Consider the following 26,777-nt stretch of genomic DNA (forward strand, 5'->3'; position numbering starts at 1 on the left):
CAAGGGATTGCCAATAAGGCAGTGAACATGTTTACATTAAGATGGACAGCGGTAAGTATTCAAATGTTTATATATAGAACTGCTTACTATTGCAAATCTTAATTATTTTTGGTTTTAACGTAATGCTAAGAAAATGTTAAATATACGGGGTGTCTCACAAAACATGTGCCATCTCTCGTGGGAAGATTCCCTGAGTAAAATTAACAGTTATTTTTTATATCACCAATGGTGAGGTCCGATTCTACTTTGTTTCGAAGCTACCGGGGATTAAGTCTTCATTTTGTTTCGATTTATTATATTTTTCTTCCAAGTGCTTTTAGCGATTCAAATTAAATTTTGAAGGTAAAAGTTATTTCATTTTAATAGCTAAAAGCACTTGGAAGAAAATTATAATAAATCGAATAAAATTGATTCTCAACCACCTGTAGCTACGAAACAATGCATATTATCCGACCCATGCTGACATAAAAAATAAATTTTATTATTTTTTATCTCCCCAAAAAGATATCAGTATGAAACACCCTGTATATTTGGTTAGGTAACAATGTTTACTAATGAGAAATTTGTTTATTTGCTTGTCGGAAAGCGTCAAAAAGAATGTATTTCTTACTTTGAAATATGATTCTTTTTAACCATTTCTTTTTCGTTAATAAACCCAAATCTATAATTAACATTAATATATTAATTTTCCTAATAATAAGGCGCCGTAATTGGGAAGTATATATCGATTGAAAAAAAGAACGTCAAGTGTATGATAATACAAAAGTAAAAATGTTTTGGTGTATCGTGGTAAATTAGTGTTTTATCTTGCTGCTGTAACACTAAACCCCCAAGTGAATTAGCAGCGCCTCGAGAGCATTCTGGACATTAAAAAACAGGGTTTTCTCCAATCATGACTTGAGCACAAAAACGAAACTTGCAGTGTACTGAACAATAATAATCCCCACCATGTTATATGGAAGCGAAACCCTGGGTGCCTTACCGCCGGCACACAAACGCATTAAAGAAATTGCGACAGAAACACCTTAGGCAACTGTTAAAAATCAAATAGTACCACTATGTCTCAAACGTATCAGTCCTAGAAAAAGCTAGCTGCGAGAGCCATGATTACTAAATCCCGCCTAAGATGGCTGCCCACGTATGCAGGATGCAAAAAAAACCGCCTGCCGAAATATCTTCTTTACGGTGAGCTTGTAGAGGGTATAAGAGGAAACCGGGTGGACAACTCAAAAGATACAAGGATATTTTCCATGTAAACTTAAAGCACAGAATCACGGTGCAAAAACTTAAATGGCAGGATTTGGAACAAGAATTGCCAAATCCCGCTGTCAGAGGGCGCCACTGTCGATTTAAAAATACATGGGCGGAGTAAGAGGGAAGGAAAAGTTTCTTCCCGCCACCCGTCTCATCGTAATATTTCGTCATTTTTCCCGGCAGCCATCAGTGCCTAACATAATAGAGGGCAATAAATTTAAAAGAAAACAGTTTTCTACAAACAAAATTTAAAAAGAATTTTGTGCAGTGTTGCCATTGTGTAATTCATATCGTAATACTTCCTGATAAAGCCTACCTTCAAATTTGCTACATCATTTAAACATATTAAAATAGATCAGAGCTGTTTTTTTCAGTTTGTCATGTTAGTTGGAATTAAATCTTATGAGCTAAATTACAATCACTTCCTGACGTTTGATTGTATAATTGAATCCTGAATTTTCATTGTAATTCGGCGACAATATAATAAGTATTGTTCTACTGTATATGTATGTATTATGATACCACTTCCTGACGTTCGATTGTGTTCATACCAAGTTCATATTGTATAATCGGGAAAAAACGGCGTTAGCGATAGCTATGAAATGAATATCACTATCATTTTATATGTAAATTTATATGGGAAATGTCATCGATCGTCCTTTTCCAGCCAACTGGACGCCGTTTTTTTTCAGAAGCATATCAAGTGATACCATAATATAGTACTATATTACGATACATGGAAAATTTGGAATACTACGTACCTTCGGTGATATTGTAATATTATGGTACCAAGAAGAATAATAAGAGGTACCATAATATAGTACTATATTACGATACCATTTCCTGGCGTTCGATTGGACTTAAATTTGTTATACTACGTATCTTCGGTTACATTGTAATATGATGGTACTATGATACATATAAAGTGGTACCTTAATATAGTACCATATTTCAATACCATTTCCTGGCGTTCGATTGAGCTCATATTTGATATATACTTGCGTATTTTTGATGACAATGCATTATTATGGTACCATGAAGCATATCAACTGGTACCATAATATAGTACTATATTACGTACATGGCGTTCGATTGGGCTTAAACTTCGGATACTACGTATTTTCGGTGACATTGTAATATGATGGTACTATGATGCATATAAAGTGGTACCTTAATATAGTACCATATTACGATACCATTTCTTGGCGTTCGATTGGGCTCAAACTTGGTATACTACGTATCTTCGGTTACATTGTAATATGATTGAACTATGATGTATATAAAGTGGTACCTTAATATAGTACCATATTACGATACCATTTCATGGCGTTCGATTGTTCTTAAATTTGGTATACTACGGATCTTCGGTGACATTGCAATATTATGGTACCTTAAAGTATATCGAGTGGTACCATAATATAGTACACTATTATGATATCATTTCCTGGAGTTCGATTGGGCCCAAATTTGGTATACTTGCGTTTCTTTATAAAGATTTGTTTAATTAATAATTTTAATTTATTTTACGAATTTTAATTTATTGTTCGATGTCGTGACAGCAACTTTTATGCCGAACTAATATATATTAATTGTACCTGTGTCACTTTTTTAAAATCTACCTAGGTCTATATAAATAACGTGGCAAACGGAAGAAATTTGTTATTATAGTATTTTTTAGTTAGTTAACATTTTTTGTACTGCATTTTAATAAATTATTTCCATTATTATTAAACTTATATTTCATTACTACGTTCCAGCATTAATAAATATCACTATCAATCGCCCTGTATATTATTAATTTTAAAGGTAATTAAAGGTATTTTCTTAGTTAACATTATAAGGTAATGTATATTAAAAATGTATATGTTTTGTAATAATATACTTGAAACTAATTTAATAGCCAAAGGAATAATTAATATAAGTGTATCTGACAAGAAAAGAAGAATAGAAAGAAACACATACTGCATTATACACAATAAAAAGAATGGGATGCCAATTCAAGTCTTTTTGAATCTGGCAACTGTGCATATTTAGCCGAGCTATAAGGCCGTCGACGAGCCGTCGATCCAAAACCGAAAGTTCAAAATTTCTAATTATATTCTGATTATGATATTGTCGCGCCATCTAGTATTCTATTTGTGCAATTTTAGCTCTTTCATTTCGAGTATTTTTCTGTTGCGTAGCTAGATATTCTGTGCTTAAAGGGAATAAACATGCAGAATCAGTGGGAGGAAGCAGCGCACGATAGAACGCAATGGAGAAGAATTGTAAACTCAGTCAACAACGACTACCAAAAAGTAAAGAGGCAACAAAGTAATGAGATTTTTGAATGTCCGGAGTGCGGAAGAGTGATAACATCACGTACAGTACGTCTGTCCGTTCTGTAGCTACGGGGTATCCGTGAGAGGGGAAACGATATTCTCTCGATGTTTTTCGTAAAAAAATAGACGACGCGTCCCATCAATAAAAATTCAACAAATTTGCAAGTAGCCAATAAAATGAGTGGGCGGAGCGATTTGCGGTGACGCACTCGTCAAATGGACGTATAAAATATATTGCTGTTTATTTAAATGTTTTTTGTCCGCATTCCTTTCATAGACACAGATCCAGCAGATGTACTGTATCGGGCTTTTCAGTCACAGAAAAGCTCACGAAAGAAAACGCCTTGCCTAACCATCTTCTGATGCGTGTCAAATACTCGTCAGCGAGTAATGGCAGTATGTAAGTAAGTAAACCCCCAAGTGTAACAAGAAGTGATCGAAATTAACTGAATATGTCAATCAATCCTGATTTAAGTCAGATACTAATATACCAAATTTTAGTTTTTTTATTTGAAAAAATAAAAGTTATAGGGGTGAGCTTCTTTTGAAAAACACCCAATATTCACTTTTGCTCTTAGGCTACACTTTTATAGGCAATTTTTAATCACTATAAAAATTTAATATTATATTAAACAAATTAAAAACAAATATAATTAAAAGGATAAATCTGTAACAATTTGTGTATATCAAAGACATCTAAATAAAAGACCATTTAGATGTCTTTGGTATAGATCAGAGTTTCTTAAAGTGTGGTCCACGGACCCCTTAGGGGTCCATAGCATGTGTATCAGGGGTCCGCGGTCCGTATTACGCCAGTTAACTGTAAACATATTTATTAAGAAAAGAAATAGCGTAGGGCGGCAAATTCAGTAGGTATTTAATCACTAAATACTAGGCGATGCGCGTAAGGATCAAAAAAACAAAGTTGAAGCTGTTCCCTTATCAAACGATGTTATTCATTTTAGAATTGTTGAAATGTCGTCAAATATTTAAGTCGTTGAAGAATTAATTGCTTCACCGTTTCCATTCAGCATTCAATTGGATGAAAGCACTGATGTGTCACAATGTAGCCAACTCTTGGTATTTGTCCGTTACGTACAACAAAACACAGGGAGTATTAAAGAAGAGTTTCTTTTTTGCAATTCACTTTTGGAGACTACAAAGGCTTCAGATGATTCTAAAATAACAAAAAGGTTTTTCAACGAACAAAATATAGACTGGGAGACTAAACTTAGTAGTATCTGGACCGATGGAGCTCCCGCAATGCTTGGTAATATGTCTGGTTTCGCGGCTTTGGTCAAGAAAGAGATCCCTCAGGTCATAATAACTCATTGTGTCTTACATCCACAAGCCTTGGCTTCACGGACTTTACCTACATTTATGAAGGAATTTATGTCTACATGTGGTACAAGAGCTTTAAACCACCACCTGTTTAAAAAACTTTATCAAGAAATGGGGTCAGTACATGAAGTACTCTGCTTTACTACACAGAAGTTCGTTGGCTGTTAAGGAGACAGGTCTTAAAGCGATTGTTTGAGTTGAGGGCAGAAGTGTTACTTTTTCTAAAAGATAAAGGAAATTCACTGTCTGAATATCTTAAGAGCAAAGATTTTGTACGGAGGCTATAGTATTTGGCAGATATATTTACTCAATTGAATGAGATTAACTTGTCTCTTCAGGGCTCTGCGGTGACCATCGTGGATGCATCTGAGCGGTTGAAAGGTTTCATATGTAAACTACCACTTTGGAAAATGAGGGTGGAATCTGGTAACTTTGCAAATTTTCCGATGTTTGAAAAGTTAATAGCTCAAGGTGACGGTAACACGATATCAAAAATGCTACAGAAAGAGGTGTCTAAACATTTGGATACATTGCAAACTTCTTTTGAAGGCTACTTTAACTTTAATCGCTTGAAAATGAAACGTGGGTTTGAAAAGCTTTGAAAAGAACTTTTCAAAGCTGAATTTCATGCAAAATATTTTGGCGAGTTTTAGTGTTCTTTAAGTCAAGCTTGCTCTCTTCTTGTCAAGCGAGCTATGTCCGTTCTGATCCAATTTGCTACTACGTGCCTTTGCCGAGGCAGGGTTCTCGGTTCTGGTCTCAATAAAAACAAAAAGTCGCAACCGATTGAACGTCGCAGATGATGCGCCTGCTTTGTCGAAGATAACCCCACAATTTAACGTTCTCATTGAGGCTAAACAGCAGCATCCTTTTCACTAATTTACTAGTGTACGTGTAATAAATCTACTAATAAACGTTTTCTTTTTTATGTAAATAAGGCTTTTTTATTTTCCTTTACTATTTCTGATAGGGGTCCGTGGAATTGTACAAATTGCGAAAGTGGTCCGTGACTGCAAAAAGTTTAAGAAACCCTGGTATAGATCATATCATATAAACTTTTAGTCGCGCGATTAAGCTTGAACAGCACAGAAGAAGTCCACTTTTACATATTTTCTTTTAATTAGAATATTTTAAGAAACAAAAATGACTGAATTATAAATATATAAACAGTGATTATTTACATTAAAAACTCACTTCCTTAACAGAACTTAAGGTACTTACAGGGCCATTATTACCGCTTTCCTTTTCAAAATATTCTAATAAGATTGCGATGAGTTTTTAGAAACGACAGTTAAGCTGCTTCGGCATCTAGTACACCTCGCATTACAAGCGGTTCTAAAACCAACAATTTTTGACTGCAAGGGCTATTAGTACACAATTTTAAGCTCAAAGTATCACAACACAATTCACTCAAACCAAAAACTCGTAATACAAAACTAAAGTGTCAAAATGAATCAAAATGTCAGAAATTAAATAAATAAATGTGGCGGAAGAGTGATAACATCACGTATCGGGCTTTTCAGTCACAGAAAAGCTCATGAAAGAAAACGCCTTGCGTAACCATATTCTGATGCGTGTCAAATACTCGTCAGCGAGTAATGGCAGTAAGTAAGTAAACCCCCAAGTGTAACAAGAAGTGATCGAAACTAACTGAATATGTCAGTCAACTTGACAATTTTCCTGTTCTGAATGGCCAGCGGGAAATTTAAATTCCAGTTAGTCAGCCCGGTGCCGAATATGCCTATGGATGGCAACAATGAATTTATCTAATATTCGCGCCCCCGATGACGTAACTAAAAGTTTATTTGGTATTGCTTATATTCATGTAAGTATATTTCTTTAAAGAAACTATTGTATAAAGAGGACCTATTTGTTATTTTATGTTTGTTCATAAGATATTAACTTTGATCTAAAACGTCTAATTATTTATTTCTTGTGATATAAAGGCGGCAGGAAAAAAGGCCAACGATTTTTTGCAAGCACAAAACACCGGAAAAGGGAGGCGTGGAATTGTAATTCAAGATATAGGGCTTTTCAGATCAAGTGAATGTGTACGCGCGTCTTTATTCATCACTATTTATCTAAAAAACGGGGATGGTGATATTATGTATTCAAGGGTATATTATATTATTCAATATGAGAAAGTATTTTTTACATTTCGGTGTTCTTTTTTTTCGACAAAATCTATTCAAAATTTCGTTAATTTGATATGTTTTAGACCAAATCTACTAAACAAGCCATCTATAGCTCCTATAATATAGCTGCTTAACGATAAAGATATTTTATAAATTCTTTACTTTGTTGAACCACTTCACAAAATGTTTCAAGCTTTTACCAAAATATCATTTTGTTTTCCCTCGTATAATAGACAGATGAAGACATCAAAATCGGCTCACTATAACAAAATATATTCAACATTAAATACATGGGCAGTGTATAATTTTTTTCGTTTAAAAAAATTATACACTGCCAACATGATAACCGAGTGTTGCATCACCGACTTATGATTGTAGAAAATCCCTTAGATTATATTACTCTTAAGCTTCATTCAGAACCTCTTAATTAGTGGAATAAATTAGTGGTTTCAAACAGCGTAGAATTTTGTTCCTCTAATTTCAATATAAGCATGCAGAACATCAAAATTAGTGGTAGTAATTTTCAATTAGTGGAAAAAGTTAACAAACTTTTAACTTTTCCACTAATTATACTTCAAAATTTGCAGCGAATGTCATTTTGGTCTTTGATTATCATACGTTAAGGCAAAATTTGGTTAGACATCAAAAGTTTATTGTTTTATAATCTAAATATTAGGCTTTCCCTATGAATACAACCACAGTACAACTGACTACTGGAAGCTGTTGCTAGGATATTCTATTAATTTTAATTGTGTTTTTTAGACATTGTGAATGATCGTGAACTAAAAAGTATAAAGTGCAATTGAAACCACTAATTTATTGCACTAATTGCGAGATTCTGAATGACGATTTAGTCTGTGAAAAATTCCATGTAATTATACCATATGATAGAAAAAAATAGCGTCAATAACGGATGGGCAATGACAATCGATGATAACTTTGGCGCGGTCAATCTCTGACGTCATTTACTGAAAAACCCAATCTTCGACCTTTGAATGTAAGAAATTCCACGTAATTATACCGTATGATAAAAAAAAATGGTTTCAAAGACGGCTGGGATTGACAATCGATGATAATTTTAGCGTGGTCAATTTCTAGGCGTCATTTACTAAAAATAGAGAGATTAAAAAAGGATAGAACGTTCCCAGACACAAATCTATTTCCAAAAAATTGTTTTCTCTATATTATAAATATATTATAATAGGTATACTTATATTATACAATATAAATAAAAATAAAAAATATATTGTAAACCGTGATAAAAAAAACATTTAATTATAGAGTTAGTAACTCATAGGCTCATATGCAGATCCCTGGTAAATTTGTCGACACTTTATTTAACATTAAAATATGTAGCACTCATAGTAACTTTTATCCCACAAATTTCATCCGAATCGCTAAAAGCACTTGGAAGAAAATGATAACAAAACGAAAAAAAATGAAGACTTTAACCTCCTCTTATTTTTACGTGATAAATCTCCCCACGAAAGATGGCACATGTTTTTTGAAACACCCTGTAGTAATTTTACTCCTAATAAAATTATAAAATAAAAATAATGTCAATTATTTAATCTGTGTTGGCAAATAAACATAGCGATAATGACAAATATCCATAAAAAATGCAATGAGTCTTAAATAAGTGCAGATATTCTCAGGACTCGTAGATCTCGATAAAAGAAACATATTTTCTCTTTACCATTTTTCAGATGTGTCCAAAATAACCTAGTTATTTAAGTTTGAAATTTAAAAAAAAATATTTTTTTTTTTAAATTTGAGAGCCTCCGGATTTTTTCTGTATTTGCATCCCTTTTATTGCCGTAACCATAGAGTAAAGCCGTAACTATGGTAATATCAGAGTTTAAGAAATTATACCGTGGGAAAATTTGCTGTGAACAGGCTCACAGTGGGGTATTTGACACAGATAGTTGATCGAAATTTTTTTATGTAGACCTTATATAAATTATTGCTATTTTCAATTAAAGAGGAAATAATATGAACAAAACAAAGGATAATTCGTCGATTCTAAAAAAAGAAAGAAAAATCACTGTTCCAGTATTTCCACGGTCAATGCCACTAATGCCAGTAGTAATATCGCAACTAATACTACTAATGCTACGACAGATCAGCGTGCAATGCCCATACCACTAAAGTCGCTACTAATGCCAAATTGTGCTATACTGCTAATGGCACTAATGCGATTGCTTTGTACACAACAATGCCATCGCGGTTTACACCTCGCATTAGTATATCACTGATTGGCAAATTAGAGGAAACCAAGAATGTTTTTCTCATTTTATATGGTGCAAAGTCGCAAAAAGTCGCAGTATTTTATTTTACTGTATGAAAGCCCAATGTTTACTAAGTAAAACGTATATAGACAATATGCTGAATTCTTCGAAATGCGCAACTAAATCTCTAAGTATAATAAAAATGTCACAAATTTAATCAGATTTTCTGAACGCCTAACTTTTAATTGCAAAAAAAATCGTTAGTATAGAGAATATCAAAATAAATAATACGTTTTTGTAGAATACATACCTGCAGCTTGCCGATCCGTTTTCAATCAAAACAATAATATAAACGTAAAAAGAGCACAAGAACAACAACAATTTATAATTTTAAACATAAAATAGCCATTTACCTCTTATCTGTGAGAAGTAACAACTTTGACGTTTCGTTGAAACAAATGAATGCAACTAAACACACCCATAGCAACGCCATTCATGGCAGACATGATTTAACTTATCATTTATCTTTTTTTGGGAAATCTTAAACACATTTGCTTTTTCGAATTTCGATCACCTTTTTCATGCTAATACCCCACCGTGAGGCTGTTCTAAAAAGTTTTCGAAAAATATACAGGGGAATTTAGAAGAAAATGCACAATTTTCAACATCTTTTTTTAGCGAAAAAAACCTCATAGATATGTTCCTGGGGTCGAAATATACCACCCATGAAAATGTTTGCACTTATTTAAGACTCACCCTGTATAACATGGAAAATTAGAAAAACAAAAACATAATTTTCTTTCTCTGACAAATTGGCCTATCAAGACTTAGGAGAAATTACAGGCTCCAAGTCGATATGGTCCTCTAACATATATGACATATTTTTAAATGTTAAATATCTTCCTCGGCCCTTGGAGACATTTAGCGTTCTTTAGACAGTCATAATGTGTATTTAAAACAACCTTCTCTGTTAAATCTATACGGCCCTTTGATGATCCCCGCACGTACTAGATGCGATCCGGTTTATGGCACCAAATAAAATTAGACTGTAAAAACGTGCCATTGTAAATTCGAGATGGCCCGTCCACATCCATATTTCGGTAGGTAAAAATCCCAACAGGGGATCTTTTTATAAAGAGTATTTCATAATTCCGAGGCAGCTTCTCATTCTCGACTTGGCGTCTTGACCGTTCGCACTGACCAATCTTAGTTTTTTTTATTTAATATTCTGATTTATTATCACTTATTTAATTTACTATATCTAGTAAAAAAACAATGACAGTCGTTCCATCATCTCAATCAGGCAGTAAATCTAAAAAAACTGAACCAACCGCAAGAATACTAAAAAAGCGAAAAGTTAAATCAAATTTGGACTCATTGAAGCAGATGTTATTAAACTGCGATCCCGATTTACTAACAGTGAAGAAAAATGGTCCTAGGAGTGGAAAATATCAAATTGTTGACATATTGGAAATGACAGTGGATCACATCATTCAAGTACAAAGAAAAATCAACCAATCCTATTCAGAAGATTGTGGAGAAGTTCCAGGAAATAGGCCTTAAGATTTAACAATTTTGATAATGCGATTGAGACCATGGAGGTAAATTTGAAAAACAATGAATTTGATGATTTTTAAAAATATGTTGAAGCAAAGTTATATTGATTTTTATATAATTGTTAACCCTTCTTATTTGAAGAGTATTTTTTGTTTAATTTTTTGAATTAAATATCTATGTATTATAGAAATGTATAAATAAATTATATTACAATTCCATAAATTGTCTGAGTTTTATTCCAACAACACAAACGGTATTTCATAATAAAATAAAAGTGTTTTATTAAAAAAGTGTATGACAAAAAATCTACAATAATTATATATTAATGTTATTAATTAACCAAATTAAAATATGATTTGTATGTTGCCTATAGCAATTAGAGAAAAAAACTAGGTATATATAAAACTACCTTACCTCACACATATCCCATAATTATATTTATTTTCTTTATGTAAATTTAATTTGAATTAAATTTTATTCAGTGATTTATTTATTTCAATTAAACATTTCTTTTAACTTTTAAATTACAGGTATCTCTAACTGTAGAATCCTGTAAAATTATAGGTTGCTAGCTCCGCCAGATGTCGCTACATTTGAAAATATTCTATTCAAAAATATAACACACAGTTTGTTTCAAATGTTTAATAAGTTTTATTTAAATATTTAGTACATGTTATAAATATGTAATATATTAAAGCTATTATATTATGGGATATAATGAGAATAAATTCTTACAGATAAAAGAATTCTTACTAGCGCCTCTTGCGCGTAATATTGAAACTGTATTATTAATGCATTTAATTTTATTTCTAACTTTCACAACTAGGTGGAGATCAGGGGATTGACTTGTGGATTGACTTGATTTAAAAGATGGAAATACAAGTTTCTCATTGAAAATGAAAACACTTTCCCTTCATCCGTAGTCAGTCAAATGCGGTGTTTTAATTATTTCGTTTGATTCTAGTTGTACTTTTTAAATAGTTTTTTTTTTCAGTTTTATTAAGTTTGAGTGTTATTTTTTAATTATTAAAGGTAAGTTTTTAGGTTAGGTATGTACATTATAATGATAGAATTTTCAAAGGAAATTAAAATATCTACTTATATTTCTTTTAATTCATTAATTTATAAAAATTGTTCATTATACTAATTGTAACACGATAGTTTTGTTTACTTCTACTGTTTAGATATTATAAAATAATCGTTTGTTCAAAATTATTTGAAAGAAACCCCAATTGAAATAGGTAGAAAGTAAGAAAAACTCTTCTTATCTCTTCAGTTTATTCAATATGTAGTTATGAAATGGGAAATCTATTAATTTGTATCGTTATTTATTTTTATAAATTACCATTTATATTATTAAATGTCGCACCTGATACAGGTATATTATGCAATATTGCAAGTATACTTTAGGTAGATTTAAGTTACATAAAAGCTACATAAATATACCTACCTTTACTAAGAAATGGTCAGGTTATTCTTGATTTTTTCAATAGGAAAATACCAATACATTTGTTGTCTAATATTGATTGTTATAAATTTTTAATATTTTTGTATGTACTTCTAAACTCTATCAGATACCTAGCTGCTTTTATTTATAAATTCACAAATATTTTAATCTTTTATAGGTATTTTAACATTTGATTCAATATTTGTACATATACCTTTTTTAATTTGATATGCAATATTTGTTTTTTATTACCAATATGTTAGGTACTTAGAAAAATATTCTTTGCATTTATCTATCATTATAATAGACATAAAATGTAACCTTGAAATGCAATTAAAATATTTCTTATTGTCTATAGGTATGCTCCTAAACCTTGATTTATAAATTATATCTACATCTACATCTATAAATGCCACAAATAGAAACAATAATTATTTTCTTATAGGTATGTGTACTTAATAATACTGAATTAACTGAACAGAGTACTTATATTCTGCAGTAGTAGGTACTTACGTATTATTTGTAAAAATATAAATTATGGAATCTTAATACTAGTTTTTATTTCTTATATTGTACTTTTTTTAAATAAAGTTAGACAGAGGATATTTCCAAATAATTTGTGAGGTCAACTTTCTCCTTGCAGATTTTTATTTGCTAGGCTTTGCTTCACGTAGTACTTTTGTGATTTGAATAAGCAACGAAAACCGAAGATTTTTATACCGGGTGTTTCTCGAAAGTGGCTCATCCTACATACGATAGTATGTGACATAATCAGGATTGATTGAGGTATTCAATTGTTTTCGGTCACTTCCTGTTTCACCGGAAATGACTACATCTTTTGATTTTTAAATGGCACTCTCGGTATTGTTTTACTTTATTCGAAAAAAACTGAAGTGTTTCTTGAATCTCTGATTAGAATGACGTATCATATATCAACTAAAAACACTAATGTTTAATCAAGGAGCCTTGGAAAAATAGATTTGATCGTCTAATGTTTTTCGTGTATTATCCTGGTTGATTAAAGGATGCCCAAATCGTATTTTTAATCACAACTCAATTTTTTCAAATGGAACGAGTGTGGCTCATTAGCATAATTTGAAAAAGCATTTTTTACGAATAATTTGGTACCACACTTGGTAATTCGAGTTAATTTTTATTATATTTATGACCATAGCACTAAATTGAAATTTAAAATGCTATTTTTTTTAATTGAAAGTGTCAAAAGTTGATATTTTTATTCAGAAATTCATTTTCTATCAAATGAAGTAAAAAAATACCGAGGTGTCTTTAAAAATCAAAAGTTGTAGTCATTTCCGGTGAAACAGGAAGTGGCCGAACACAGTTGAATATGTCAATCAGTCCTAATTTATGTATGTCATAGGTATACTCACATACCAAATATTTTTTTTTTGTTTGAAAACATAAAGAAATTGTAGTGGTGAGCCAGTTTTGCAAACACCCGGTATGTATGTAGATATCTTTCTTTATCTTACTACAGGTTACCCTATGATAGATAAAAATAACAGGATAATAATATATTTGTTTTCTAAATTATTTTTCAAGCAAAACGATAATTATAAGTAACAATTGGCATAATTTTAAGTAAAATTAACAATACTATTTAATATTTATTTGACCTTTTTTGATATAAACAATAATAAAATACATTTTCTAATTGCACACTATATTACCAAATCCAACATAAAGTTTATCTTTACTTATCTAAGGAGTCACTAATCAGCATGAGTTGTTATTAAAAAATGAAAATAATAGTACATAAATCAAAATATGTTAAAATATTAATAATATTACATGAGATATGCATAGGTATAAGTAGATGCCACAAAATGCATCTGCAATTCGGCATTTTTCTAAAAACCTAATTTATTAATGTTGTCTATTATTTTCACATTGGACATAGAACATAAAACAAATTAAAACAAATCTGTTGATGTAAATAATAACTTATTATAAACAAGAAATTATTTATAATTAAAAAAATGAATTGCATCGTACAACATTTTTGATACAAAAAATTATACAGCATTGTAGGTAGTATTTTTGGTGAAGGTTATCAAGGCATATTAATTAATTTGTTTATGATTTTATTTTATTAAAATAATTTAATTGGTTTTAAACGAAATTTAATAGCATAAATATAGTGTTACTTAAATGGGATTTCCAAATAGGATTTTTCTGCTTTACATATTCTAAAGACTATATTTTCTATGATTTTTATTTTAACCCAATATGGGAATTCCTGCTTAATAATTTAGTAATAATGAAAATTTAGGATGACTAGTTAGAGAAATTTAACCAACTTGTATGACATTGGAAGTTGGAAGCAGTATCTAATAACGGATAAAAAAAATTGGCGCCTATACTAAAATATGTTAATAAAAAGTTGCCTAGTTCTTTTAGTTTCAAAGTAAAGGAATTTTCCAATTTTTTTTTATCTCAAAAACTGCGACTTTGCCTGATTTTGATGTTTTTCAAATTTTGTTTCAAATATTATTCCTAATCTTATATTGAAAACCGCGTTTCGCTAGCTACTGTAATTTGGAGTTACGATTTTTTTAAATTTTTAACCCCCTCCCATACCCCCTTACCAACCCCCCTCTCTCACCAAAAACTAATGGCCAGATTCTCGGGTGCCACAGTATTTTTGTACCAAATTTGGTTAAAATCGGTTTAGCGGTTTTTGAGTTATCGTGTTACAGAAGGACAGACAGACAGACACCATGAAAATATTTTGTATTTAGGTCATTTATGACCCAAATAACTCATTTTGAGTGAAATTAAAAAAAACTTTTTTTTGCCGATCTTAATAGCCTACCATACCTATTGGTATGGTCGGCTAAAAATCAGAATATACTACATTAATTCAAACTTTGTGTTTTGTTTTTAAAAATCAATCGTAATAATTAAGAAGAATCACATAATAACTTATCCTATCTAATCTATGACTGCACTACTCTCTTGTTCGAGGAACAGTTTTTACTCGAGTTTTTAACAATTTAAAGCTTTTAGTTTGTATGGTATGTTGTTATATCCCAGAATAGTATACGGTAATAGGTTTGCCTTGAACTCGTCTGTTTTAAAAGTAGTTGCCAGTATCTTTTTCGCAATTCAAATTAGACGCACATGTACTGGGTGAGCAAATGTGGATGCCTTTATACGAAATGTCGACTGTTATTCCCTTTTTACTAAATTAAAATCCATTCAGAATAATTGTGTAAGATTATTTTTCATTCAAATGTGTGAAAATTCTTTTCGATTTCTAATTATATGTGTCAGATTTTTTTTCCTTTTGATATTTTGTTGTACCATACGATCGAAAAAAAAAACGGCGCCAAAGACGGCTGACGAAAAAAAAAACGGTGCCAAAGACGGAACGACAACCGATAATAATTTTAGCGAGGTCAAGCCCTATACGTCATTTACTTGGCCCGTCCTCTTTTTTATTTTTTAATTGCGCTTACTGCCAGTTGGCCTTAAGAAGGTTGTAAGTTATTTTTATATTGAGTAAAAAATTATATGGTGTAGGTAGTTTAAAATTCAATAAAAAATATTTTTTTGAAAATAGATTTATATATCCGGAAACCGGAAACGTTCATACTGTCAAGAAAAATGGCGTCTCCGCCAGAAATTAAAAATGTATTACTGGTTGCCTGCACAACCGCAACGTATCCGCCAGAAATTAAAAGACTTTTTCAGGCGCCATCTTTTAGTCAAGTCGAGAAGTAAGGGAATCAGACAATGGAATTGTCTGGTATGAAGAAGTACGCTTTCCGAGAATTGGGGAAATTTCGAGAAGCAGTCAATAGAGTATATAAGCCGGAGCCATCGACAACTGAGACAGTTTTTGAAATTTGAATATACCGCGTGGAAATTGAAAAACGGACAATTTGGTGAAGGAATCTTATAAATAGTTAGTTTGTTGTGTGTTATAAGTTAGTAATTGTGTATAAAGTGAGAAAATAAATTCGTTAAGTATTTTATCGTGAGTTTAAATTAGTGGACCCACGGAATCCGTAACAATTGGTGTCGGAAGTGCGATTCAAGAGGATTTTAAGAAGAAATTAAGTGGATTTGAAGATTTTTAGACCGAATTGGAGTAGTTTTATGGTTGGTACAAGGGAGCAAGCGAAGAAAATGGAGGAAGTAAGCAAACTATTGGGCGATTTTATGGAGAATATGACAAGAGAGAAGGCAGAAGAACAAGAAAGACTCCGTAAAGAACGAGAAGAGGAACGAGCCCGATTGGAAAGAGAAAAAGAAGAGGAAAAACTACGACGTCAAGAAGAACAAGACCAACTACAGAAAATGCTTATGGAGAATCAAGAAATTAGACAAGAACGGTTGGAGAAAATTGTAGAAAATCTAGAAGTGCGTCGCCAGAAAGATAAACAAGAAGAACAGGACCGGCTTGAGAAAATATTAGGAAATCTAGAAATTCGCTTGGAGGAGCGACGTCAAAAGAAAGACAAGAAGAACAGGACCATATTCAGAAAATTTTAGAAAATCAAGAAATTAGACAAGAACGGTTGGAGAAAATTGTTGAAGATTTAGAAGTGCGTCGCCAGAAAGAAAAATTAGAAGATCAAAACCGTTTTAAGAAGAACTTTGAAGAACTGGAAAAAAGGCAAGGCATTCACCTTCAAGAAGCCGTAGAAGATCTTGAGGAACGCCTTCAGCAGAAGATAGAAAGATTGGAGATGGACCTACAGAAGACCAAGGTACATGTAAAGACACCTGGCGTTCAAGGAACAGCGAACCTTAAGGCCCCGACCTACGATGGACAAACGACATGGACAATGTACCACCGCCAGTTTGAAGCAGCGGCTGCTGCGAATGGATGGACTGACCAGGAGAAAGCAGCGGCACTTGTCATCGCGCTGCGTGGCCCTGCCCTGGAACTCTTGCAAACTATTCCTGCAACCCAACAGCAGGAATATCAAACTTTGGTCGCTGCACTGGACAGAAGATATGGCGACCAACATCGACGCCAACTTTACCAGGCACAGATCAAGACACGCCTGCAGAGGTCCGGAGAGAGTCTGCAGGAATTTGAAGCAGACTTACGTCGGCTGGTACACCTGGCATATCCAGAAGCACCGGAAGGATTTAGGGAGGAACTCGCTGCTCAGTGCTTTATCAGCGGGCTGAAGGACATCGAATTGCAGAGGGCGCTGCAAATATCCCGATTTTCTACCAGCAGCGAAGCACTGGTCAGGGCGCTGGAAATTTAAGCTGCTTTTAGCGCCATCTCTACACCGAAGATAAGATCGGTAACGGTCGAGGAACACCCCGAAAGCACTCACAGGGGTTTGGAGGAGATGTGTAAGAAAGTCGACAAACTATGTGAGCTACTAATAAACAAGGGAGTCAACAACACCCAGACAGAGAACCAGAGAAAATTCCAGGACATAAGGTGCTATAGATGTGGCCACATCAAACGGGATTGCCGTGTCCAAATGCGATCCCGTTCACCATCCAGAGAACGTAGGCACCAGGAAAACTAAAATCAGTCAATACTAAGGGGCGAGTATTGACTGGGGAGAACAGAGCCCCCAGGATTTTTTCCATTAGGAGTCTAGGAAGAACCGCTGACAGTTTGGTGATCGACGGGAGAGTCAATGGAAAGGGAATCTGAATGACAGTGGACACTGGCGCTATGGTATCGTTGGTGCGGGCTAACTCAGTGCAAGGATTGAAGCTGATGCCTCTGAGAAGAAGAGTGTGTTTACGTACAGTTACGGGGAAATGGCCGTTGTAGGGGAGAGGCTATCGTCGAACTGAAGTTAGGAAATTTGAAGTTCCAGCATAGCGTTTAGTGGCAGATATTGAAGATGACTTCATCTTGGGCATGGATGTGATTCGTCAACATGGATTTTCGTTCGATCACCAGAGAAATATCCTGAATATCGGAAATGAAGAGTTTATGTTATCTCCAGACAAGGGACCAGGAAGAATGGATGTAAGATCAGCGGAAACTGTGGTGATACCTGGTAATACCGAGAAGATCGTATTCGGTAAAGTGGAGAAAATCGCTGGGTGCTGTGTTGGACTGGTACAAAGTAGCGACAAGAAACAAGATAGGTACTTAGTAGGAAAATCATTGGTGAACACCGACAAGAATATACCGATCAGAATTGCGAATGTTTTCCCGAATTGTGTCAAGATCCAAAAGGTGACAAGATAGCCATCTGCGAACCTGTAAGAAGTGTCACCCGATGTGATGAAGTGTCGTCAGCTGTTACACAAAAGGCATCCCAAGAAACACTAAAACATCTAGAACAGCCATGGGATCACCTAACACCTGAGGAGAAACAGAAGGCCAAGCAGTTCCTGCTAAAGTATGGCAGTATTTTGAGAAGAACAACAGTGGAAGAACGGATTTTGTGAAGCACCGGATTAATACTGGTCATGCTCAGCCGATTCGACAACGTCCTAGAAGGGTGCCCCTTTCCAAACAACAAGAAATGGAGACAATGGTAGATAAGATGCTAGAAGATGGAGTTATCGAAGAATCATCGAGTCCATGGTCATCTCCTGTTGTTTTGGTGACGAAGAAAGATGGTAGTACACGATTCTGCGTGGACTATCGGAAGCTCAATGACGTCACTAAGAAGGACAGCTACCCACTGCCACGTATAGACGACACGTTAACCACACTGGCAGGTTCGTGCTGGTTCTCCACTCTCGACTTAAAGAGTGGATACTGGCAAGTTGGTCTGGACGAGGAAGACAAAGAAAAGACGGCTTTTTCTACAGGAAACGGACTATACCAATTCAAGGTCATGCCGTTTGGATTATGCAATGCTCCAGCCACTTTCGAACGTCTCATGGAGGTGGTGTTAAGAGGATTAACTTGGAAAACGTGCTTGGTTTACCTCGACGATGTATTGGTTATGGGAAGAACTTTTGAGGAGCATTTGCGAATTTAGAAGAAGTCTTCGGCCGCATACGGAATGCTCACCTGTACTTGAACCCGAAGAAGTGTAGCTTATTCCAGCGACAAGTGGAATTCTTGGGTCATGTAGTCTCGGCAGACGGAATTTACACCGACCAGAAGAAAATCGCTGCGATCAAGGATTGGCCTAAACCTCGCGACAAACATGAACTTAGAAGTTTTCTGGGTTTATGCACCTATTACAGAAGATTTGTCAAGGGATTTGCCAATATAGCTGCACCCTTACATAGACTTACAGGTGATGAAGTCGGCTACGAATGGAACACCGATTGTGATGTAGCCTTTGGAAGACTTAAGGCGGCTTTATGTTCAAGTCCTATTCTAGCCTACCCGCAACAACAAGGGAGGTATATCCTGGATACCGACGCCAGCAATATCGGCATAGGTGCAGTGCTATCACAAGTGCAAGATGGCGAAGAACGAGTGATAGAATATTACAGTCGAGTTCTATCCAAACCAGAAAGGAATTACTGCGTTACCCGGAAGGAGCTGCTAGCAATTGTGAAGGCAGTTGATCATTTTCATAAATATCTGTACGGCCAAGAATTTTTAATTAGGACAGATCATGCGGCTCTCAAGTGGCTTATGGAGATGAAACAACCTGAAGGTCAAATAGCACGATGGCTCGAGAAGCTCCAACAGTATCACTTTACCATCCAACATCGTGCTGGAAAAATGCATGGTAACGCAGACGGTTTATCCAGAAGACCCTGTCAAACCGATTGTAAGCACTGCTGTAAAACGGAACAACGTGAAGGCACTGTCATGATAAGGAGTTTTAAACTTGGAACCGATGAACAGTGGACGACGACACAATTGAGGAAAGATCAAATGGAAGATCCAGACATCGGAGCAATACTACGGCTCAAGGAAGGTAACGGCGAGAGACCACCGTGGCAGGATATTGCGGACAGAGGGCTCGTTTTCAAAGCTCTCTGGGCTCAGTGGAATTCACTGGTTATTGAGAATGGATTGTTAAAGCGCACATGGGAAAGTGCGGATGGCAGCACAGTAACAACTCAGTTACTGGTACCAAGGAAGAAAGTTACCCAGGTATTGGAAGAAATTCACGGTGGTAAAACTGGAGCCCATCTTGGGGTAAACAAGACCTTGAGCAAGCTGAGAGATCGCTTTTACTGGGTGGATTATTGCGAAGATGTCAAGAAATGGTGTCGACAATGTAAAATTTGTGCAGCCAGCCAAGGACCAAGCACTCGATCTAGGGGAAAAATGAAACAATATAACGTTGGACTGCCATTCGAAAGAATCGCTGTTGACATTGCAGGCCCATTCCCTGAAACGCACAAGGGCAACAAGTACGTTTTAGTGGCGATGGATTATTTCAGTAAATGGCCAGAAGTTTTTGCCATTCCAAACCAAGAAGCATCGACTGTAGCTGAAGTATTGGTCAATAATGTCTTCAGTAGATTTGGAATTCCCTTAGAGCTTCACACTGACCAAGGAAGGAACTTCGAGTCAAGACTGTTCCAGAAGATGTGTGATCTGCTTGGTATTCACAAGACTAGGACAACAGCTTTACATCCGCAGTCTGATGGGATGGTCGAAAGATTCAATAAGACCATTGAAGAACACCTCTCGAAAATGGTGGCCGAACATCAAAGAGATTGGGATCAACACATACCGCTGTTCCTAATGGCGTATAGAAGTGCAGTTCACAACACCACCGGACTTTCACCATCGAAGATTTTATTTGGTCGAGAATTACGGTTGCCTTGTGACTTGGTGTTCGGATCACCAGACGACGGCACCACAAATGTAGAGGACTACGCGGATGAACTGAAGGAAAGGTTAATGGAAATTCATAAGGCCGTAAGAAGTAAGATTACGCTAGCCAGTGACCGGATGAAAGCTCGTTACGACCTCAGAGCCAATTCTACGGGATTTCAACAGGACGATATGGTATGGTTATATAACCCACAGCGCAAGAAAGGGAGGTCCCCAAAGTTAACTCCAGCATGGGAAGGTCCTTATACAGTCATCAAGAGGATAAATGATGTTGTGTACCGGATTCAACGCAGCCCTAGAAGTAAGATGAAAGTAGTTCATCTGGATCGATTGAAGAGATACCAGACAGGAACCTTGATCGGGACGATCAAATTTGAGAAGGGGGCAATGTCAAGAAAAAATGGCGTCTCCGCCAGAAATTAAAATGTATTACTGGTTGCCTGCACAACCGCAACGTATCCGCCAGAAATTAAAAGACTTTTTTCAGGCGCCATCTTTTAGTCAAGTCGAGAAGTAAGGGAATCAGACAATGGAATTGTCTGGTATGAAGAAGTACGCTTTCCGAGGTGGGGAAATTTCGAGAAGCAATCAATAGAGTATATAAGCCGGAGCCATCGACAACTGAGACAGTTTTTGAAATTTGAATATACCGCGTGGAAATTGAAAATCGGACAATTTGGTGAAGGAATCTTATAAATAGTTAGTTTGTTGTGTGTTATAAGTTAGTAATTGTGTATAAAGTGAGAAAATAAATTCGTTAAGTATTTTATCGTGAGTTTAAATTAGTGGACCCACGGAATCCGTAACAATACATTTTTAATTTTCTATAATTAATGTTAATTTTTGACGTCAATGTTTAGTAAATGACGTCTAGAGATTGACCTTGCCAAATTTTCGATTGTCATTCCCCAGACATCTTTGACGCCGTTTTTTTATCATATAATGTATATGTACACTCAGATTCAAAAAAAAACGCAACGGAGAAAATTTTGGTCAAATTTAAAGTGTGTATATTTTTGTTATTTTTAGCTCTATTTTCATGGTTTTTTAGCAAGCTGTATATAATTATATCAACTTGAATTCCTAAACTAAGTTTTTATAAACTTTAGTATTTGGCATATTATACATGGTTAATCGAAGGGTTGAATTTTAACGCTAACTTTAAAACACCATGTACAATAATTTCGTGTATAAATTTTCCTAAAATATAATTTTACGGTCAGAACTATGACTGGTGGGCATTTTCTTTTTTTCATTCATGCCAATACATGCATTGGTTAATTTTTAAGAGCGAAATGAAGAGCGATAACAATCGATTTTCAATTTTTTCAATTATCATTACTTTTTGATGTCATTTTTTAATACGACAAAATAGTTTTGGTGACTATTATCGTAACGTCTTAAGCTGCGTATAAATATGTCGAGACGAGTGCGAGAGACACCCGAGACGAGTCAACCTCAAGCGGATTTGAGGTTGACTCATCATATTGGGACGGGGTCTGAGCTTCGAGCCGAGCCTATGCCCAGCCGGACGGCGTTGTCTCCGTTTTTTCCGGAGCCTTTGGCGAACCATCAAAAGGATTGGGGCGTCTATTTAACCAGTGGCGTATACACCGCGACTCCGCGGAACAATTGCCTCGAGTCTCAAGGGGCTCGGATTCCACATCCCATTTTTATATAAAAATAAATAGTCTTTCCTTTATTTGTAATAATGTTAATAATGCATCCTAACTAGAAAGATGCAATTTTGTCTTCTCTAAAATAGTATAAGTAAGTTAGCCAAAGTAGGTAAATCTCATATACAAAGATTTATTAGTGATTTCTTTTATAAAAACATGAAAATTTTATGAAAAATGAATAAACGTAATGAACTTTTCGTCGAGTTATTAACGGCTCAAACGTAAATTATGCGCTATTTCTGCTGAACGGAATTAAAGATGTAAAACAAGCTTCTTTACATATAGGATGCATAGAAGATAAGAGAGGCAAATCGAGTGTGTTGAAAAAGGTGGCCATGCTCTCAGAAGTTCCTTACGGTACTTTCATAAATAAAGGGAATCGACAAAGAAAGGAACGATTCGATATAGAAAAATTCAGAAATTTGAACTATCCAGACTACTAAGAAACTTAATTTAAGGCAAATATGAAAATAATAAAGTTCCCGCCATAGAAATAATTAAAAAATACTCTCCGAGCTTTAAAAAAACCCTGTTCAGAAAGCACATTACGGCGAAGGTTTAAAAAACTGGGAATTAGATTTAAAATTATATACATAATAATATTTTAAAAATTATTAATAAGCGTGCTGCAATGATGGAAAGCCATAGAATAATAATGTAGCGAATTGAATACCTTGAAAAAATATACAACTTTAGAAATGAAGAAATGCAGATATATTATTTACAATATATGTTAGTTATTGGCATTTAAATGTAGATTTAAATTAATAATTTAAATCTTAATTACTTAAATTTCTAATTTTTTAAATAAATAAAGTCGAATTAGGTCTTATCTTACAGCGCTTTCAAATGGAACGAAGCGTCCGCGACTTCGAGCAAGTACCATGAGCTTATATGAACAATTTCACCTAGGTCGCGGATGCTCCGTCCGGATGAGCTATCTTGAAAAAACATCCGTGCGGACGCTCTGCGCGTACGGTCCGCTCCATCTGAAAGCTGAAAGCGCTGTTACTCTATTTAAAATTTTTATAGATATACAAACCATATACAAAATATATTATTGAATAAAATAATTAAAGACTCAAAAAAACGGCACTGGCAGAAGGCTCCGCCGCCGCCGCTTCCGTGTCGTTATCTCCAGGTATCTCAGTCAGCGTTCTCCAGTTTTTTTTTTAATGTAAACAGCCCGAATATAATTTAAATTTTTCATGAATTTCTTTAATTTATCTAGCTTGTTTTTTTACCTATTTTGAAATTAAATAAACATATACAGGGTATTTCAAAAAACATGTTCCATCTCTCGTGGGGAAGTTCCTCATGTAAAAATAAGATTTATTTTTTATATCAACCAATCCAATTCTGCTTTGATTCGTAGCTACAGGGAGTTAAAATAGGGTTCCCAACCGTCCTCTATTCCAGAAACAGTCCTCTTTTTGATCTGATTGTCCTCTTTTCTCTCACGTATTGAAAACTTTGTTACATACTAACTTCAAAATCTAAAAAATATTCGTTTATCGCCACAATGCTTTAAAGAATTGTTAATCTGTGTCTTTTATGTAATTTTATGTTTACTTACTGTTAGTTTATGTCTTGAAAAAAAGTTTGTTGACAATGGTTTGCTTTATTTTAATAAGTTTTGAGTATAAATATTTTTGTGTATTTTAAATATTTATCGCATACCGTTTATATAACTTTTTGGTAAATTCTCGACATTTGAGCGACGTTTCAAAAATGTTTCGCCTGTGCCTTTTTTTATCCTCTCGCCCCTATTTTTTATTTTCAAAGTTGCCAACCCTAGGTTAAGTGTTTTATCATTTTCTTCCAAGTGCTTTTAGTAATTTGAGATCGTTTGATGACTGATTTAGTTCTGATCCGGGTAGTTTTTTGTATAAAACAGTGCCACCATCGTCGATTTTTTTCGTTAAATGCGAATAAGAAAATATCCTGATTATATTCTGGCCCTATCCCTTATTATTTTTATTTACAAGCGATCTTAAGTTTATAACATATACATATATTTTATTTAATTGTTAACATTAGGGTAGTTTTACCAATTGTGTATGTGTGGAATTCCACTGATATGTGTTTTAAGTTGTTTGTTAAATTTTTAAAATTTTTTGATTGTATTTTGCTCTCTTAACTTTGTAGTGTCCTGAAGATGCAAATAAATTTTGCGAAACGTCGACAAATTTAAAACAAAGGACTTCTGTTGATTTTTTTCGATCCTAATCCAATTAAAAAACACATTATACTTAAATTTATTAATTAATTTTTTAAAATATTGAATGGTATCGAATAATACTTTAATATATTTATCAATATTTTAAAGTATCGATACTTTATATTCAATACAACCGATACCAAAATATCGATACTGCCTCAGTATCGCACAGCCCTATGAAGAATTTTGTGGGTTCGCCAAAGGCTCCACTGAAAATGGATAGCCGCGAGACAACGCCGTTCGACTGGGCAGGGACTCTGCTCGAGGCTAAATCGCTCGGCTCGAGGCTATAATATGACGAATTCCGCTTGAGGTTGACTCGTCTCGTCCTCGTCTCGGCATATTAGTACGCCTTTTGGAAAGAATTTGCTATAGCCTCGTTTCATACTCGTTTCGGGTTTGTCTCGTACTTGCCTCGGCATATTTATACGCGGCTTTAGGCTAAGAACATATTGGAGCGACGAGGATAGCGGCGAGCAAGCAGCGCGATACCGCGCGCGCGCGCCGAGCAAGCCTCGAGGTGCTGAAACATAGTAGAGCGGCGAGGAATAGCGAGGTGCTTGTGCAAATTTATTATTTATATTTGCTTATCGATAATTTAAAATGTTAACAGTGGCTAATATTCTGGGCAATAGTGTCGTAAATATTTGGTTGATTCGAAACCAACAAACCAGAAGGTGTAGTGTACATGAAATTTTCAAAAACCGGAGAGAGTGTAGCAAGTTTTATAACCTTTACGAAAATTTGCCGCCACTTCATCTCATAAATTATCTAGAATGTACCTGTTATGGTGATTACTATCTTTCTGGTCCCATAAAAGCCCTCTTACAATTACTAAATCTATTCATTTTTGGGAACCCCTCATTTTCTACAGCGCGACAGAGCGACGAAAACAAAATTATATAAATCGATCTCGCCGCTTGATCTAACCGCTCGAGCAGATTGCTTTACTATGTTCACACGTACTTGTCTTCACAGCTTTGTTTTGGACGCGATGTCGCGCTGCTTGCTCGCCGCTATCCTCGTCGCTCCACTATATTCTGATACTCTATACTAAATTTGAAAAAAGCGTTAAAGACTAAAGATACAGTCCTGGTTTTAACATTAATAAATAATTATTTTTTTTTGTTAATAACATTAATAACGATAACAGAACTAACGATATTAAAGAAAGCATTTGTAATACTCAAGTATACAAAGAGAAAAACAAATTGTAAAAACACCCTAATACAGTATTCTGTAGCTACGGGGTATCCGTGAGAGGGGAAACGATATTAGAGAACAACGGCATACGGTCGAATCGGCCTACAAACACGTAAACGTTTACGTACGCATGCGCATTTCTTATATTTTCTATTTTTTATACACGTAAAAGATTCTTTACGTCTACGTATACGTGCCAGGAGCGGCCGACTCGACCGTATGCCGTTGTTCTCTATTCTCTCCATGTTTTTCGTAAAAAATTAGACGACGCGTCCCATCAATAAAAATTCGACAAATTTGCAAGTAACCAATAATAGGAGTGGGCGGGGCGATTTGCGGTGACGTACTCGCAAGTCGACGTATAAAATACGACGTTGTTTATTTAAATGTTTTTTGTCCGCATTCCTTTCATAGACACACATCCAGCAGACGTACTGTACTTTGTATTGCCTCTCTTGGGTGTTATAACTGCCTGTATACGTCCGTTTATACTGTCATTAAGGCTACATATATCATTTTGCGGTTATGTTTTCCTATTTTCTTTAAGGACCAAGCGAAGTTCATTTAATGAAGCTGGTACTGCTTCGCGACCTCTAACCCTTCTACCACGCAACCAAGCATTGCCCAAACGTCGAACATGATGGGCAGTTCATAGTGATATATAGTTCA

General features: G+C 34.7%; 1 protein-coding gene across 2 annotated transcripts in view; it reads left to right on the forward strand.

Annotated features, from left to right (window-relative positions):
* Positions 1–26,777, forward strand: part of LOC115880840 (ileal sodium/bile acid cotransporter-like) — a 50,386-nt gene continuing 23,609 nt past the window's right edge. The window contains exon 1 of one of the 2 annotated variants that reach the window (XM_030898148.1): positions 1–51. In XM_030898148.1, the coding sequence (XP_030754008.1) occupies positions 28–51 (24 nt within the window). In that variant the 5' untranslated portion in view covers positions 1–27. Of the gene's footprint in view, positions 52–11,672; positions 11,869–26,777 lie in introns of those variants that run through there. The other variant, XM_030898149.1, reaches the window with a different exon arrangement.

Source organism: Sitophilus oryzae, unplaced genomic scaffold (genome assembly GCF_002938485.1).
Source record: "Sitophilus oryzae breed Bouriz unplaced genomic scaffold, Soryzae_2.0 scaffold_165_pilon_pilon, whole genome shotgun sequence".
In the NCBI taxonomy this organism is placed as follows: domain Eukaryota; kingdom Metazoa; phylum Arthropoda; class Insecta; order Coleoptera; family Curculionidae; genus Sitophilus; species Sitophilus oryzae.